Below are 17,442 nucleotides of genomic sequence, written 5' to 3'. Positions count from 1 at the left end.
TATCTTTGATAGAGCCCAGCTAATTTTTTGTATCTTTGGTAGAGATGGGGTTTCACCATGTTGCCCAGGCTGGTCTCAAACTTCTGAGCTCAGGGGATCCACCTGCCTCAGCCTCCCAAAGTGCTGGGATTACAGGCGTGAGCCACCACCCCTAGCCTGTTCACTTCTTTTTAAAGGTAAATATACAATAACCCCAAAATTTAACTAGAGTTCATTCAACTGATACCCAACTAAAACTCAGAGTCCAAGTGCTAAACCAAGAGACTGAATCAAAGGTAATCAAGAATGCTATCATTTATAAAAGTATTTATAAATTGCTTCAAGGCTGTCTTGAACCTTATTAATTTTATATTACTTCTAATCAAAATTAGGCAGCTAAGAATCAGAAAACTTATATTTTAATCACAACCCAAAGTTATGTGTATACTCTTGAACAACTCACTTAGATTAAAATCTAATTTTACTTTAGATTATTTTAGTTACTCATTTGTCTATAAATGACTAAAACTAATACCCATAAATGTCTTCTATCATAAAAGGATTATGATACTATCATGAGATTAATTCTCCAAATAAATTTATTTACCTTTTGAGGCTGATTTGTGTCCCCCACCAAATTAGTATGTTAAAGTTTTACTCCCCAGTACCTCAAAATGTGACGTTTTTAGAGACTAGATTTTTGAAGAGGTAATTAAGTTAAAATAATGTCATTAGGGTAGGCCCTAATCCAATGACTGGTGTCCTGATAAGAGGAAATTTGGACACAGACACATATACAGAGGAAAGACCACGTGAAGATACAGGGAAAAGATGTCCATCTCCTAGCCAAGAGAGGCCTCACAAGAAACCAACTCCACTGATACCTTAATCACAGACTTCCAGCCTCCGGATATGTGAGAAAATCAATTTCCATTGTTTAAGACACCCAGTCTGTGGTATTTTGCTATGGCAGCCCTTGCAAACTAATTTACTGACTTCTTAGGTGTGCAGGATGCTACGACAATTTCTGAAGCCATCTACTCACTGTATGTTTATTAAATTTTATTTTTCCTGAGCATATCCTACTCAATTAAATCATAGAGATAATTTGTATTTAGTTAGTTAGTTATTTTTTGAGATGGAGTCTCACGCTGTTGCCCAGGCTGGAAGGCAGCGGCACAATCTCAGCTCACTGCAGCCTCCGTCTCCCGGTTCAAGCAATTCTCCTGTCTTGGCCCCCTCAGTAGCTGGGATTACAGGCATGCGCCACCACGCCCAACTAATTTTTGTATTTTTAGTAGAGACGGGGTTTCACCATGTTGGCCAGGCTGGTCTCGAACTCCTGACCTCAGCTGATCCGCCTGCCTCAGCCACCCAAAGTGGTGGGATTACAGGCGTGAGCCACTGCACACGGCCAAGGTAATTTTTAGTTTCAACAATTTGTGAGGGCTTCATTTCGAAGTGTAATGACATCACAACCTACCTAGAAGATCATTTGGCAGATAAGTGGATAGTTATCTTTACATGGAGGTTCAGTAGAGTCTAACATAACAGAATTGAAAACAATCCAGATGTCCAACAATGGGAATATGGTTAAATAATAGTAATAATCCAGGCAAGGTACTGTATACTTAAATAAACTATTACTTATTTCTGAATCAAGATGAATTGCATGACTCATTGAGAAAAAGAAAAAAAAAAAGCCATGGCACAGCAGAGAATCAAACTTACAATGCTTTAAGAGAAAAAAAAAATGTTTTAAGCCGAGTATATAAAAATTATTATGGTTTATACTAACTACTAATTACCAGTTCTAATTATTATATGCCATAATCACATTATATTTTCTTAGCTCATAACTCTTTATTTCCAAACACTAGATCAAAACAGATCTTTAAGTTGCATGTGGATTTGCAGAAAGAACTTTTTTAAAGATTAACTTGCTATCATCATTAGCATTTCATCCCTTACTTCATTCAGCAAACCTACCTTTAGGAATTAATAAGAAAATCTCTAAGGAAGTAAGAAGAGCAAAAATATTTACAGATTTGAGCAAGAGCGTATTTTTAGTGAACTGTTACAAGCTACTTAAGTGTCAGACAACAGGAAACTAAATAAATTGTGGTGTGAGAAATTATTTTATGGTACTTAAAAATCATAAACTAGAACCCTGGTTTTTTGCGGGTTTTTCTGAGATGGAGTCTCACCCTGTCGCCCAGGCTGGGAGTGCAGTGGTGCAATCTCAACTCACTGCAACCTCCACCTCCCGGGTTCAAGTGATTCTCCTGCCTCAGTCTCCCAAGTAGCTGGGACTACAGGCACATGCCACCACACTCAGCTAATTTTTGTATTTTTAATAGAGACAAGGTTTCACCATGTTAGCCAGACTGGTCTTGAACTCCTGACCTCAAGTGATCTGCCCACCCTGGCCTCCCAAAGTACTGGGATTACAGGAGTGAGCCACTGCCCCCAGCCAGAACCCTGGTTTTTAACATTCAGAGGATCACACATTTTGAGAATCTGATAAAAGCTATGAACCCTCTCCCCAGAATTACACATATATGTATATAACCCCGTATTTTTGCATATAATGATAGGAGGTTTACAAATAATTAAAGTCTAAACTACCTTAAAAATCCCAGTCTAGAAAAACTTTCATGGACACATAACATTTCTGGTATATTGTTAAATTTCTAGAAAGCAAAGGATAAACTAGTAGATGCAAAGAAGAAAAGAAATATGTGTTTGTGTCTATGAAAAAGGACAGCGACCAAATTATTAAGCTTGGTTATCCTTGGATAGTAAAATTATAGAAAATTTTTATATTACTCTATAATTTTCTATCTTCTTATTTTTTACAATAAACTAATTATATAATGATAAAAGAAAACTTAAGAGTTACAATTTATTTTAGCCAAAATAAAATTGTTATTAGTCAAGTGACAAAATAGAGTAGGGTCATGTAATGATAATTTTCTCAAGTTTTAAAGTATATAATAACAAGCAGATAATAAATGACTGATAGTCACTGATAATAGGGTACTTGTGGATGACTTAGATCACCTTGTAAATGTGTAGACTGGAGAAAGGCCATGGTAAATATTTCCTATTTCATAAAATGCCACAAAGTTAATCAATCACAAGCAATAACTGAAGTTCTTTATGAATACAAAACTATGTTTTTGCTTTTAGGCTTCGGGATATGTTCAAAGTGTCTAAAATAAATTTATAAGGAAATAAAGGTCAGAACAAAAAACTTACATTTTCTATTGTGTATCAACAGAGCTTCTTTCAAATCTATCGTTGCTTTTCCTAATAAAGCATCTGCTTTTAAAGCGTGACGGCTCCAAACTCGAAATTCCAATGTAGTCTGTGGTGTAACATTTCTGGAAGGGTAAAATTATAACAAAAACACAGGAGCAGACATCGTCATTCTATTAATAAGTAACAATTCCTATTAAACCATTTATTTCAGTAATGTTTTAAAGACCATGAATTCCATTTATTTGAGAAGAAATATTGTATGAAACAGGAAACTACTTGAATCATAAAAATATTTTACTTTCAAATACATTAGGACTTTAATAACTAGATGAGGATTTTTGGAATTAGCAAGCCAAAACACCAACACAAGAGTCTTACTGAGAGTTCACAGTAACACTGTTTCTATTTGAACAAATGTCTGAAGACTTACATAATACTTTTACTATACACAAATTTATGCCATTATTATTTTGAAATGCCAAAATTAAGAATGACTAATATGCAGTCCTACTTATTTCTGTATCAGGTCAGAGAAAATGTCTATATGGAAACAATTTGGTTTATAAAGCAAAAGCAAGCATTATTATGCATCCACTCCTGAAAAATAATTTAATCAAAAATTTCTCCATACTTTAAATTGTCGATCTACACTTTAAAAAAACACTCATTACTTTGAAGTCATTTTACAAAATTAAAAACATATTCCAAAAAACATACTTTCTTGTGAAGATTTTCCATCCTTTATACAAGGTACTTACACAGTTAGCTGTTCATCCCATTTTGGATTAGAAGAACTACTGGATTTTGCTGTTTTCGTAATTTCTCCATCTACAGCTACTTCTGTATATATTGCTGTTGCGAACCAGTTCTTTTTTCTTTTAAGTTTGGCACTAGAAACTAACAGACAAATAATTCACTAGTGAGTATGTGCTGCCAAAAAGCAGTACTGCGCACTAATCAATCAGTAAGAATGGAATTGTGATTCTTGTGCAACTAGAACCCTTCTCATTGGCAGAATGAAGGAACAATACAAAAGGGCTATTGATAATGCCTGAGAGCCATTTGAATGTTTCCAAAACAGTTTTATCGAGCTATAATTCACATACCATATAATTCACCCACTTAAACTGTACAATTCAATGGTCGCACTATATTCAGAATGCACAACCATCACCACAATCAATTTTAAAACATTTTTGTTACCACAAAAATAAACTCGATACCATTAAGCAGTCACCCCCTTCTTTCTCCTCCCAATCAACCCTCTCTCCACCCCCATCCCTAGGCAGCCAGTACCCTACTATCTGTCTCTTTAAATTTGCCTATTCTGGACATTTCATATAGATGGAATCATATAATGTCGGGTTTTTTGTGACTGGTTTCTTTTACTCAGCATTACATTTTTGAGGTTCATCCATATTGTAACATGCACCGGTACTCCACGCCTTTTATTGCCAAGTAACATTCTATTATATGGGTATATGACATTTTATCTATCATCAACTGATAAATATATGAACTGCTTCCACTTTGTGGCTATTGTGCATAAAGCTGCTATGAACATTTGTGTGCAGGCTTTTGTGTGGACGTAAGTTTTCATTTCTCTTGGGCATATGCTTTGGAGTAGAACTCCTGGCTCGTATGATAACCCTCTGTTGAGTAACTGCCAGGCTATTTTTCAAAGTGGCTGCACCATTTTATACTCCTACCAACAATATATACTGATTTCTCCACATCCTCACCCAGCAACTGCAGTAAAGATCAAGGGAAAAGTGTCTTCAGATTCAACATGCCCATTAACACCCTTGCCAGGTACTATTAACTTATCTTTCTGAAATTACATAACTGTGGCATTAAAAAAATGTTTTAATGTTTTATCTGGAAAGTTAGCTTCGAAAAGAAGAAAAGCAGTATTTGCATTTTCAAATAAAAACTTAAAAATCAAAATGTCATTATAAAAGTTAATCATAACCCCTTCCAGAAAGTGAATTTTAAATCTAACATACCTGACATATGAAGTAATCAGGGACTATCTACTTTCTGGGCAAAATACTGATGACCAGGCAGTAAGAACAACTTATCAAGATCACCTCTATAACCTCTGACCTATGAACACCCTAGGTCAGAGATGAGGAAGGGAAAAGCCTCTTTCATGTCATACACAACTGATGTTAAGGATATAAAAACAACCAAAGCTATGTAAGCTTCCATTCTATTGTGAGAGAATAATGATCTAAATAAAGAGTCACACAAATAAACCACTGAAATACAATGTGATAAATGCAAGATGTAAAACAAATACTATATTTAAGTACTGGCAACATAGCAATTAAAGAGTGTTCAATGTTATGTCTGAACTGCTACTATCAGGGTCTTAGCAAAACTCATTTCCATCCTTCACGGTTCCAAACTGCTCTAAGTTCAGTGTCACTGAACTAACACAGAAGGCCCAGACTTGCTCTCTCCCAAGAACTCCCCAAGATTCTCTGAATAAAAGTGCTCATATATTTCCTCAGTATATGTAAGTCTTATCCATATAGTAGAAGACTAGAAGAAGGAAAAGTCAGTATATGATGGTGTTAAAAGCAGAGGGTTAGATATATCTGGGTTCATTTTTCAACTGCGCCACTTACTAAAAGCCTGACCATAGTAAGTCAATTAATTTCTCCGTCCTTACTTGAAAAATTAGAAGAACAGCAGTACCTGATTCTTAGGATTGGTGAGTGAAGGCATGCAAAGGACTATCACCATCAATGAATGCCTGGCATCCAACAATGGTAGCTGTTACTCTATTACTACTGACTATATAGTATTAACTCTTCTCTGAGTTCATTGCAGATCCATCCAAAATACGTCCACTGAATACCCTTACTTGGCAAAATACTCAACAATACTAGAGGATAAGGTAAGAAAAGAGATTTTGAAAAGATAATAATCTTTAATCTCATGAGGAATTTATAAATATGCTAGCAAAAATGTACATATAAATATAATACTGTGATTTTAAATAACTAGAAGACAATCTTATTAATTCAAAAAGTTGTTCTAGTTAGTAGAATATATAGATTTTTTTTCCCATTTAATGAATTTCCTTTGGTGTTATACACAGACTGTCCTCCACCCTAAGGTTATATAAGTATTTTTAAACTATCAGAAAATGAGTCATGTGTGGGAGGGTAGGGAGCGTTAACTTTAAAATCCCACTGACAATAACGTCTCTTCAAAAAATCTAGTAATGAACTTAATACGTAAGAGTCACATGAAGAGAACAATAAAACTTTACCAATAGAAACAAAGACGTAAGAAAAATGATATGATATATTCCTAGATTTGAAAAATTTAACACTGAAATATTTCAATTAGCTCCAATTTAATACATTATTTTAAAATAAAAACACCAACTGATTGGTTTTGAGTGTTTTGGTGGGGGCAGAGGAAAAGGAGGGGAGACTTAAATATTCAAACAAAAGCCAAAGAAAATTCGAGAACAGTGAAGGTATATTTTAAAATGCAAAGTAATAAAAGGAAATTTATCAAAATAGTCTTTTAAAAAGCACCATAAAGTGAAAATAATTAAAATGGTTTGACAGTGATGTAAAAGAGAAGTAAAGAGAACAAGCAAGATACTAATGCATAACAGTGGCATTTCAAATCAATGGGAAGATAGATTAGTCCATAAATGTTGAAACATTTGAAAAGAATGAAGTCTATAATTCACACCACTCATACAAAAATAAGTGGCATATGATTTGGCGTTTTTACTTTAAAAAATGAAATTAATGCTCTAGAAGACAAAATAGCTAAAAAAAAATTATAAACATGAATATAACATCCCATTTGTTCTTCAATCTCATCCTTTTAATATATCTTGCACACTTTATGCTTCTGACTCTTTCCTGTTGAAAGTCTAAAATCTAAAATATCAAAGATAATACACTTCTATATGCTACTATCCTTAAGTACCTGGTACATTACACTATATCACCATATGACAATAGGTAGTTTTCTGTTTTATTTTTTCCATCAGTTTCCCTGCGTTCCATGATCAATGCTCTTATTCTTATAAGTTGCTGCCAATCAGATAAGGGTTAAGAACAGAAATGAGGATAAGAGTAACTATGCTAATAATAAAAATAAATTAGGAGATTTTAATAATTCGGCTTAGGGCAGAGTAAGTCAGTTTACAGACAATAAACAGCCAGACTGCAATATTAGAGGGGTCTTAACCTGGTTACTTATTGTTTTTAAAAAGAAAAGAAAAGCCTGGGTGTGGTGGCTCACGCCTGTAATCCCAGCACTCTGGGAGGCCAAGGCAGGCCGATCACCTGTGGTCAGGAGTTCGAGACCAGTCTGGTCAACACAGTGAAACCCCGTCTCTACTAAAAATACAAAAAAAAATTAGACAGGAATGTTGGCATGCAACTGTAATCTCAGCTACTTGGGAGACTGATGCAGGAGAATCACTTGAACCCAGGAGCGGGAGGTTGCAGTGAGCCAAGATCGCGCCACTGCACCCCAGCCTGGGCAATAGAGCAAGACTCCATTTCAAAAAAAAAGAAAAATCAATACAGAGGTCATTGTAATCTAATAAAAGGAGAAACAACTTGGAGTCCTAAGACCTCTGTTAGTTTCTCATTATTAACCCAAGGCACTTAATTTAATCCCTCTGATTCTCAGTGTCCTCAATGACAAATCAGGAGTCGTAATCTTTATTTAAGAAGTGATTGTGAGATCAGTAAGACTGGGAATTTTAAGGTGATTTTTATTTTAAAAATTAGATCAACAAAACAAAAGACAAAGACAAAAAGAAAAGAAGGTACTAAAACCTGGTACCATTTAGCACAGGTCCATGATCATTATTTCCCAAGAGGATCACTGTATTTCAAAGGAGAGCAGCAACTGATGCTCAAAATTATAAATACTGTCGTGGCATTGTTTTGGTTACTTAGACTCCCTTGGTCCACATCTATTTTCCAATTGGTTCTCCAGATTTGATTCACCTGATAGCCTTTCAATAAGTTCTTTTTCAGCTCAAATTAGCCAGATCAGGTTTTTCTTTTTTCTTTCTTTTCTTTTTTTTTTTTGAAGAAAAGAAACAGAGCCTCACTCTATTCCCCAGGCTGGAATGCAGTGACGCCATCTCGGCTCACTGCAACCTCCACCTCCAGTGTTCAAGTGATTCTCATGCCTCAGCCTCCCAACCAGCTGGGATTATATGCATGTGCCACCATGCCCGGCTAATTTTTGTATTTTTAGTAGAGATGGGGTTTCACCATATTGGCCACGCCAGTCACAAACTCCTGGCCTCACGTGAACGACCTGCCTTGGCCTCTCAAAGTGCTGGGATTACAAGCATAAGCCACCATGCCCAGCCTAGGTTTTTCTTACTTTAAGAACTCTTACACATAGATCAAGATAATTTGAAAGTTAAACTTCGGGTGTACTGTCCATTGGTCCTAGGCAAGTTACAATGAACTGAAAATGTAGTGAAAATAAGGCTCTAAGTTTCTTATACAGAACAAAAGTAAAAGGAATTATGTAAGTGGTTCTTCAGTGGAGTACCTATCAGCTTCATCAGGAGAACTGTTTCAAAAATACATGCCCATTATTCACAGAAAACAAAATACAAATATCCCTTATAGTTCATCCTTACTTACAGTGAGAGAAATGCTATTTAAATAACACTAAGATACCACTTTAGTATCTAATTATGAACAATCCCAAAGCCTGACAATAGATTTTGGTTAGGCTTTGGGAAAACAGGCACTGTACAGCTGGTGTAGACACAAAATGGTACAGGCCCCATGGAGAGGAACTTGGCAATACCTAGCAAAATTACATGTGTTTTTACCCTTTGACCCAGCAATCTAGGATCCTATCCTATTGATACATGAGCAGAAATAATAAACAACTTTTGTATGAAGTTATTTGTTGCAGCACTATTTGTAATAGCAAACAGTGGAACTCCAATGTCCAGCAACAGATTAGTTAGCTTTTTTACATCTATTCAACAAGGTATGGTGCAATAATAAAAAAGAATATTCTGTCATGAAACAAAGTCCAGAATACTATAAAGTTAAAAAAAGCAAAGCACAGAAAAGTATGTAAGAATTAGGGGATTAGGAGGAGAGATGAGATACATATACTGAACACATATCTGCTTTATTTTCAAAAAGAAGCAACAGAAAGATAAAGCAAAGCTAATAAAAAATGTGAACCTACAGGGCAAGGGAGAGAAGTGGGAAAATGGGACCAAGTAGCCAGACCTCTCTGAAGGTACCTTGGTTTTGACTCTGGGACTATGTAAATGTCTTACAAGGTTATAAAACAAAATTAAAAAAACAAAACAAAACAAAAAAAACACTGAAAAAAAAAATGAACTTAACTAATTATCAATTTAGTGACATAACCAAATAGAGAATTCCTAAGGTACTTTAAAACATGGTATTTTGATTATACATCCTAAAGGGGGAAAATGCACAAAAAAATCTTAAACTGCAATGAGTGGACCTATTGTTTTTGGTAATTTTTTTAATTACCTTTTTTTCCCCCTTTTTTCATCTCCTCCTTCCTCTGTTTTTGGTAATTTTCATGTTATTTTGAACTGGTGTGGTAGGATAAAACAGATAATATGATAATGTCATTTTGAATGAAGATTTTTTGATCAAGAGAAGAGAGTTACAGGTCAGGCACTGTGGCTCACATCTGTAATCCCAGCAATTTGGGAGGGTGGTGCAAAATGATTGCTTGAAACAAAGAGTTCAAGACTAGCGTGGGCAACATAGTGAGACCCTGTCTCTAAAAAAATTTTTTTTAAATTAGGCAGGGAAGGTGTTGAACGTTTGCAGTCTCAGCTACTTGGGAGGCTGAAGCATGAGGATCACTTCAGTCCAGTAGTTTCAGACTACACAGTCCAGTAGTTTCAGACTACAGGGAGGTATGTTTGTGCCACTGTACTCCAGCCAGGGAGAGAGAGTAAGACCCTATCTCAAAAGAAAAAAAAAAAAAGCTATAAATATAAAGTCAAATTAATTTAATTTTTTTTCCTTTTAGTAGAAAATGGTACTTACAGACTACAGTTATTATTATGAATTGGAAATATCAGCATGAACTAAGGATGTTAAAATACTTTTTATTTTTTGCTTTCTACAATAAACATTTCCTAGCTCTGTTAACTGAAACTTCCCAGAAACAACTAACCTTACAGTAATGAGTACCATAGGAACTACAGCACTGTGTAATCCCACTTAAATATTTGCCCAATGATTGAACAAATGACTAAATGTATGTAAGAAGGCCTTTAGCATCCTGCTCCATCCTATTAATCATTTAAGGGTCAACTCAATGATACTTTTCAAAAGCCCAAATTCTCCCACCATTACAGAGGCTGTATCTTCTCTTCATCCAGCATAGGTTCAATAAATACTTACTGAATAAATAGCATACTTTTGGAGGGCATCTACCTTTGAGGCCTATTGCAACAAATACGCCATAGTATGAATCTAAAAGAAATTATATTTCTGGAATAAGTCTGCTGAATTAGGTATTCAAAAGAAAAGTTTATCAGGGAATCACCATATTAAATATAAAAATAACTTACCAGTTACTTGTAACTGCAACCTTCCACTGTGGTTATTACTAGTATCAGACCTTGGTGAAGCAGTGGCCATGTCCCAAAATTCAGCTAAAACCTATTTTTAAAAAAGGGAATTTATTCATGTGTTAGATAAGAGTTAACAATTTTCAAGATATTAAAACTACTTTTCAAATCAACTAAGAAGTTCTCAAAAAGTACAGGGAAATTATGAAGCCTATTACCATCCCATTAAAACAAACCCTAAAGTTCGTTGAAATAACAGAAAAAATGGTGAGTAGTAAGCAAAAATAAAAATAAACATTAGAATGTTGCCCTGGATATGCCTGCTGCAGGAACGCTGGGATCCAGAGACAAAGCACTGGGCCTGCTACAAGGGGAAGGAGCTGAGATTCCCATACTAAGCAAGGGCCCAAGTCAGTAGAAACTCCTAACATATGGCAGAAGCATATATATATACATGTTTTAGGAAGGTACCCCAATTTAAGCCATTGGGAGTACCCAAGACGAAGACCAACCAAGTCCGAGTCTATAATCTTAAAAATCAAATTTATATGAAAACAAGCCACTAGTCTGGGCAACAGAGCGAGACTCCGTCTCAACAACAACAACGAGAACCTTTATCCAAACAAGACAAAATAAAACTCACAATCTACATGGGGTAGGTGGGAAGCCTCAAAATACAGTAAAAACTACAGGAAAAAACTGACAACTCGGCCATTGTTGTGGATGATTTCAACACATCCCAATTAATCATAAGTCAAGCAGACAAAAAATAATAATGAACAAGCAGGATTTAATAACATCAACAGAACCTCACAACCATTAGAAAATAAAAATTTTTCTCAGGTACTCATGAGACATGAGTGACATACAAACAAACATACACTGAGATACAATGAAAAGCTCACTAAATTTCAAAAAATGTTCTACGTCTCTGTCCGTAATACAATGAAGTTAAAAATCAGTAACAAAAGATAAACTTGAAAAATACGAATAGAATTTAAAAACACTTCTAAATATTTAATGAATCAAAAGAAACCATGTTGGAAATTACAAAAAAAAACCACTAAGAACTGAGAAACAAAAATACCACATATGAAAATGTATGGGAAAAGTTATACTTAGAGGCAAATTTATAGCCTTAAAGACATACTAGGAAAGGAAAGGTTGAAAACTCATGTGTTAGTAGGTCATCTGGTAAGTCTGAAAGAGAAAAACAGAACAAACCCAAAGAAAGGAGTTAATAAAGAGCAGAAACTAACAAAGTAGAAAGAAGGTAACAGAAAGGATCGACAAAGTCAGAGCTACTTCTTAGAAAACACTAAGATAAATAATAAACGTCTGATAAGACTAATGAAGGGGAAAAAAATGAAACAAAATAGGAAGCCCTAAAACAGACCGACGCATGTAAGGACATAGCCATGTAAGAGATGTAGCAATGCAGATCCACGAGAAAAGGGGGATACTTAAATAAACCTTTAATTAGCCATATGGAAAAAAAATGACACTGGACCCCTATTGCACATCATATATAAAACCAATTCAAGATGGACCAATGACATAAATATGAAAGGGAAACAGTAGAACTTTTAGAACAAATTACAGCAGAAAACTATTGTTTTGTGTACTCCCAGGATGCAAGGATTTCTTAAGTGACAGGGGCATACTAACCAAATAAGAAAAGTGTGAATATTCACACCTGTAATCCCAGCACTTTGGGAGGCCAAGGCAGGCGGATCACCTGAGATCAGGAGTTCAAGACCAGCCTGGCCAACATGGCAAAACCCTGTCTCTACTAAAAAAAGACAAAAATTAGTCAGGCGTGGTGGTGGGCACATGTAATCCCAGCTACTCAGGAGGCTGAGGCAGGGAGAATGGCTTGAACTCGGGAGGTGGAGGTTGCAGTGAGCCGAGGTCACACCACTGCACTCCAGCCTGGGCAACAGAGTGAGACTCTGTCTCAAAAGAAAAAAAAAAAGTGTGAATATTTTGACTACATGGAAATTGAGACTTCTGTTTATCAGGACATCATAAAGAAAATGAAAAGATATGCCAGAAACTGGAATAAATTTGCAAAACAAAAAACTAAAGATTAGTATTTACTACTATATAATACTTACAAATAAGAAAAAGACAACACATTAGGCAAAAGGCTTAACTGTAATTATATAGAAAAGGAGATTTCTAAGGCCAACAAAGATGAAACAATGCCAAATCTCACTGCCCATCAGAGAAATACAAACCACACAGATGTCATTTTTAAATTCATTAGAATGGTAAAAACTAGGAATGTTGATAGTGCCAAATAATGGCAAAAAAACATGCAACAGTGGTGGCTCTTATATACCGCTGGTAGGCATTTCAGATGCCAAAATCCTGTTGGAAAACAATTTGGCATTATCATTTAAAGTTAAACATTTGCATGCCCTTCAATGAGCGATTTTGAATTTTATAAAATTTTTGTACCTGTGTGCCAAGTATAAGCATTCTTCATAACAACAAAAAAAGTGAAAAATACTCAAATGTCCATTGGTAGAAAATGGTTACATAAATTAGGCTAATTCATGCAATGGAGCATTATACAGTAGTGAGAAGAATGAACTAGGTGGGGGTCGTGGCTCACGCCTGTAATCCCAGTGCTTTGGGAGGCCGAGATGGGTGGATTATTTGAGGTCAAGACCAGCCTGCCCAACACAGTGAAGCCCTGCCTCTACCAAAAAAAAAAATAATAATAATACAAAAATTAGCCCGGCGAGGTGGCAGATGCCTCTAACCCCAGCTACTCGGGAGGCTGAGGCAGGAGAACTGCTTAAACCCAGGAGGCAGAGGTTGCAGTGAGCTGAGATCGTGCCATTGCACTCCAGCCTGGGTGACAGAGCAAGACTCTGCCTCAAAAAAAAAAAAAAGAATGAATATAGCTATAAGCAACAACATGAATGGATCTAAGAAAAAGAACAGTAAGTAGAAAAGAAAAGAAAAAAGACAGATGAGTTCTGAGCATTAACACCTTCCTCTCAGTTCTGTCTCCAAGATTTAACATTCTACACTGAAGTCATAAGAAATTCTTCCAACTCCTAATGACAAAGAAGAAATGAATTCTTTTGACAGTTATCATGACCTCATCTTTTGTTATTCATTTCCTTTGAAAACACCATGATTCCATGATTGAAAAAGAAATCCAGAAATGTGGGGTACTGTGGATCCTGAGCCTCAAGAGTTTGACCAACGAACAATTACAGGAAGCCCAGTAAAGAACTGCTAAGGTCCAAACGGCCACCAAATAACAAGCTGTCAGTCTTCCAAGGAGTACTCTGTGAATCTCATGGTAACATTTCTGCACACAATAAAGAAACTAGTGTACAGAAATGTTTATTTGTCTATGATATAGCAATATCCACAGAGTCCAAAAATAAGTCTTCACAATTATTTTCTGGTTATAAATTTGAATTTGCCTATTGAGATATTTCTGTCTATTTTTATGTCTGCTCAAACATCTTTTATGATGTTTCAATGCTTTCCTTGAAATGTATAAAGATTTGTAAATTAGATTTTCCTCTATAATAAAATACCGTACGTGCAAGCTTTAAAAAGCCTGCAAACATGATTATGAAACTCAAACAATCATATTTGTGGTATTTTAAAAAGAAAAGATGGAAACAAGTTCAGGATAGCAGTTACTTTAGGGGCTGGGAAAAGGTAAGAATATGGAATCAGAGAGGTCTTCACAGCTCTTTAACCACACTGGGATTGACCTAGTTCTTCGGTTGAGCAGTCGGTTCACAAATGGATTTTATTATTGACTTCTATGTGTTACATATAATCTGGTACATTCAAATTACATGGGTTTTTTTTCTTGTTTAATTTAAAGAATGTATGGAAGGCACGGAAGTAGACACAGTAAAGTATAAATCACTAATTAATCAAGTGTGATTACTGGAGACTGTGATGCAAAAGAAGGACAGATACAGCTTTCACAGATGGCATTTAGTCTTCCAAGAAAAAGACACTTCTTCCTCTAGGCAGTAAATGAGGGACTTAAGGATAGGTGAAGATATTGATTCATTTGGAGGTAGATTAAAAAAAAAAAATCAAAGACCCTTACTAGGGAACTAAACACAAAGACAACTACTGAGAATAAAGGCAAGAGGCATAGATTACTTATTTGAGAAAAATCTTAAAAGTTTACAATACCCTGGAGACGCGGGAACAGTGCCAACCAGGTAAAAAATTATTCACTTTATTACATGAAACTCTGTGTACTCTGATCCCCACCCCCAATCTATTTTTCTCTGTATTCTATATAAACTCTTTGATATCACCCAATCCCCAGACTCAAGAGCACATGTTCTGGTAACCAGTAACTGCAAATTTAAACTAAAACCATGAAAAATGGTTCAAAAAATGATACTACCTTGCCTTAAAAGGGAAGAGATACAGCAAATGAAATTATCAATTTCAACAATTATTCTCTACACTTCATTTAATAAAGTTATATGACACTTAAAAGATAATGTACTATCATATATTCTCCCATCTGAGCATTACAGTAACACTGTGTGAGGAGGGAAGCACTCTGTCCATCTTAGAGACGAGAAAACTGAGTCTCAGGAGTATCTGAGGTCTAAAGTTATTTTTTATGACAACATATTACTAAGTCTACATAATTATCGAAATATATGAAGTCTCATTATTAAATGTGGTCTTAGTTTAAAAAAATTGTTAATCACTTACTATGTATCAGGAACTGCTAGACACTGGGGATACAAAGATGAGTAAGACACGATTCCCTCTTTCAAGGAGCTCATAGTCTGTGAGGAGACAACCCTGTAAACAAATAAATAGCTTTCAGTGTGATAATTCCTAAAACAGATGCAAAAGGTAAAGTACTACATCCGGGGCACATAAGAGAAGGTAGACAATCCATCCTTCAGGGATCAAGAAAGGGATCACAGAGAAGATAACCTCTGAGGGAACTGCATCTTGAAGTGTGTAATTCTTCGAGAGAGAATTAGAGAAAGAATGGAACATCCAGAGAACTGCTTGCATAGTGCACAATGGAACATACGGAGAGTGTAATGTGATCAGGCAAACAAAGAGGGTCTAAACTGCATAGGATCCTATGTAATAGTTTATATTGTATTTAAAATATACCATGCATAGTACTTTAAAGTTTATCCTGATGGCTTCAGTGATGAGAATTGCATTTTGGAAAAATAACTTTGGAAGCTGTGGGGGTTAGATTTAAGATAGTGAGTTTATCTGAACTAGAGCACTGGCAGTATGAAAGAAAACACTGAGGATACATATAAGGTCTTTGACCAGATGGCTATAGGATGGCTGAGGGTTACAAAAAAAATAAGAATCTGAAAAACTAAAATTTCCCACTTCGTTGTCTGGGTGGATGATGGTTCCCTAACCAGGATAGAGAGAAAAGTAAGACTATTTGACTATTAGGGAAGAGTGCAGTGGGAAAGATTACTAGTGGGAGATTGTGAGAAGAACAGGACCCATCAAGTCCAGGATGGGGTCATATGAGCTAGTGAATGGAACGGAGACCCATTACGGATCGAAGTAAGACTATTTTTCACTTCCAGTTCTGCCACTTAAGAGCTGTATGACCAAGTTAACTTTTCCATGGCTCATTTCCTGTATCAGTAGAATAGGAAAAACAAAGTCATCTATCTCATGTTACAATGAGAATTAAATGAGATAATATATGTAAAAGACGTAGCACTTTGAGTATACAGCACGAAGTAAGGACTCAATAAAGACTACCTATTGTTTTTACTGTGGAAGAAGGAGGTTAAAAATACAAGTTTCATTTGGATATGCAGTTCAAAAGAAAGTTGCTGACAACCAGGTATAATAGACAGCTAGTTAGACAAGCATGCAGTCGAGGAAACAGGTCCATGGGGAAGAAATATTTTGGAGTCACAGTTTATGTAAGTGGCATTAACTTCCATGGAAGACAATGGGCTTGTTCACAGTGGAGATGTTTTGGAATAAATATTGAGCAGAATGAGAGAGTGCTGATCAACTTCTGCTGAGCCCTATTAATACTGTGCTTATCACAAGCCCTCAGGGACAACAATCTGCATAACGGTATGACTTTTATCAAGTTGTCCTTGGTCCCCAGCATATGAGAAGACAAAAAAACTGTATGATCAATTTAGGCTCAGGAATCTAGAAAGCAGGGTTGGCAAAAGAAAAAACGAAGTCTGAGTTTTAGGTCATAATCTACGCTCAGAGGGTATGGTCAGTAATATCTAAGCTAATTATGTCGGTCCAACCCTATGAAAATCCCCAGGCTTGTATAAAGGTTCACTACTATTCAACTGCAAAGAACAGAAAAAAGTCCTGAATGTAGATAATAAACTACATTTCCAGTACTCAGGTTATAGATCTATCAAATCCTCATTTAGAAGGTATATCTTAATTGCCTGCTTACTTCAAAATGTCTTTCTTAAGTCAAAAGCAAAATTGTGAAAGAAAGAAAGAAAGAGGGAGGGAAGGAAGGGGAAGGAAGGGGAGGGGAGGGGAGGGAAGGAAGGGGAAGGAAGGGGAGGGGAGGGGAGGGGAGGGAAGGGAAGGGAAAGGAAGAT

At 35.8% G+C, this 17,442-nt stretch overlaps 1 protein-coding gene across 1 annotated transcript in view; it reads right to left on the bottom strand.

Moving 5' to 3' along the window:
- WWP1 (WW domain containing E3 ubiquitin protein ligase 1) overlaps nt 1-15,664 on the bottom strand; it is a 104,681-nt gene extending 89,017 nt beyond the window's left edge. Inside the window, 4 exon segments of the mRNA XM_011968056.1 lie at nt 3,241-3,365; nt 4,002-4,140; nt 10,844-10,934; nt 15,572-15,664. Of these exon segments, the coding sequence (XP_011823446.1) occupies nt 3,241-3,365; nt 4,002-4,140; nt 10,844-10,913 (334 nt within the window). The 5' untranslated portion in view covers nt 10,914-10,934; nt 15,572-15,664.
- Nucleotides 15,665-17,442: the final 1,778 nt, after the last annotated feature.

This window comes from Mandrillus leucophaeus, unplaced genomic scaffold, assembly GCF_000951045.1.
Source record: "Mandrillus leucophaeus isolate KB7577 unplaced genomic scaffold, Mleu.le_1.0 Scaffold826, whole genome shotgun sequence".
NCBI classification, from domain to species: domain Eukaryota; kingdom Metazoa; phylum Chordata; class Mammalia; order Primates; family Cercopithecidae; genus Mandrillus; species Mandrillus leucophaeus.
Note: the sequence above shows the minus strand (reverse complement) of the source record. Positions and strands in the feature narration are given on the sequence as shown.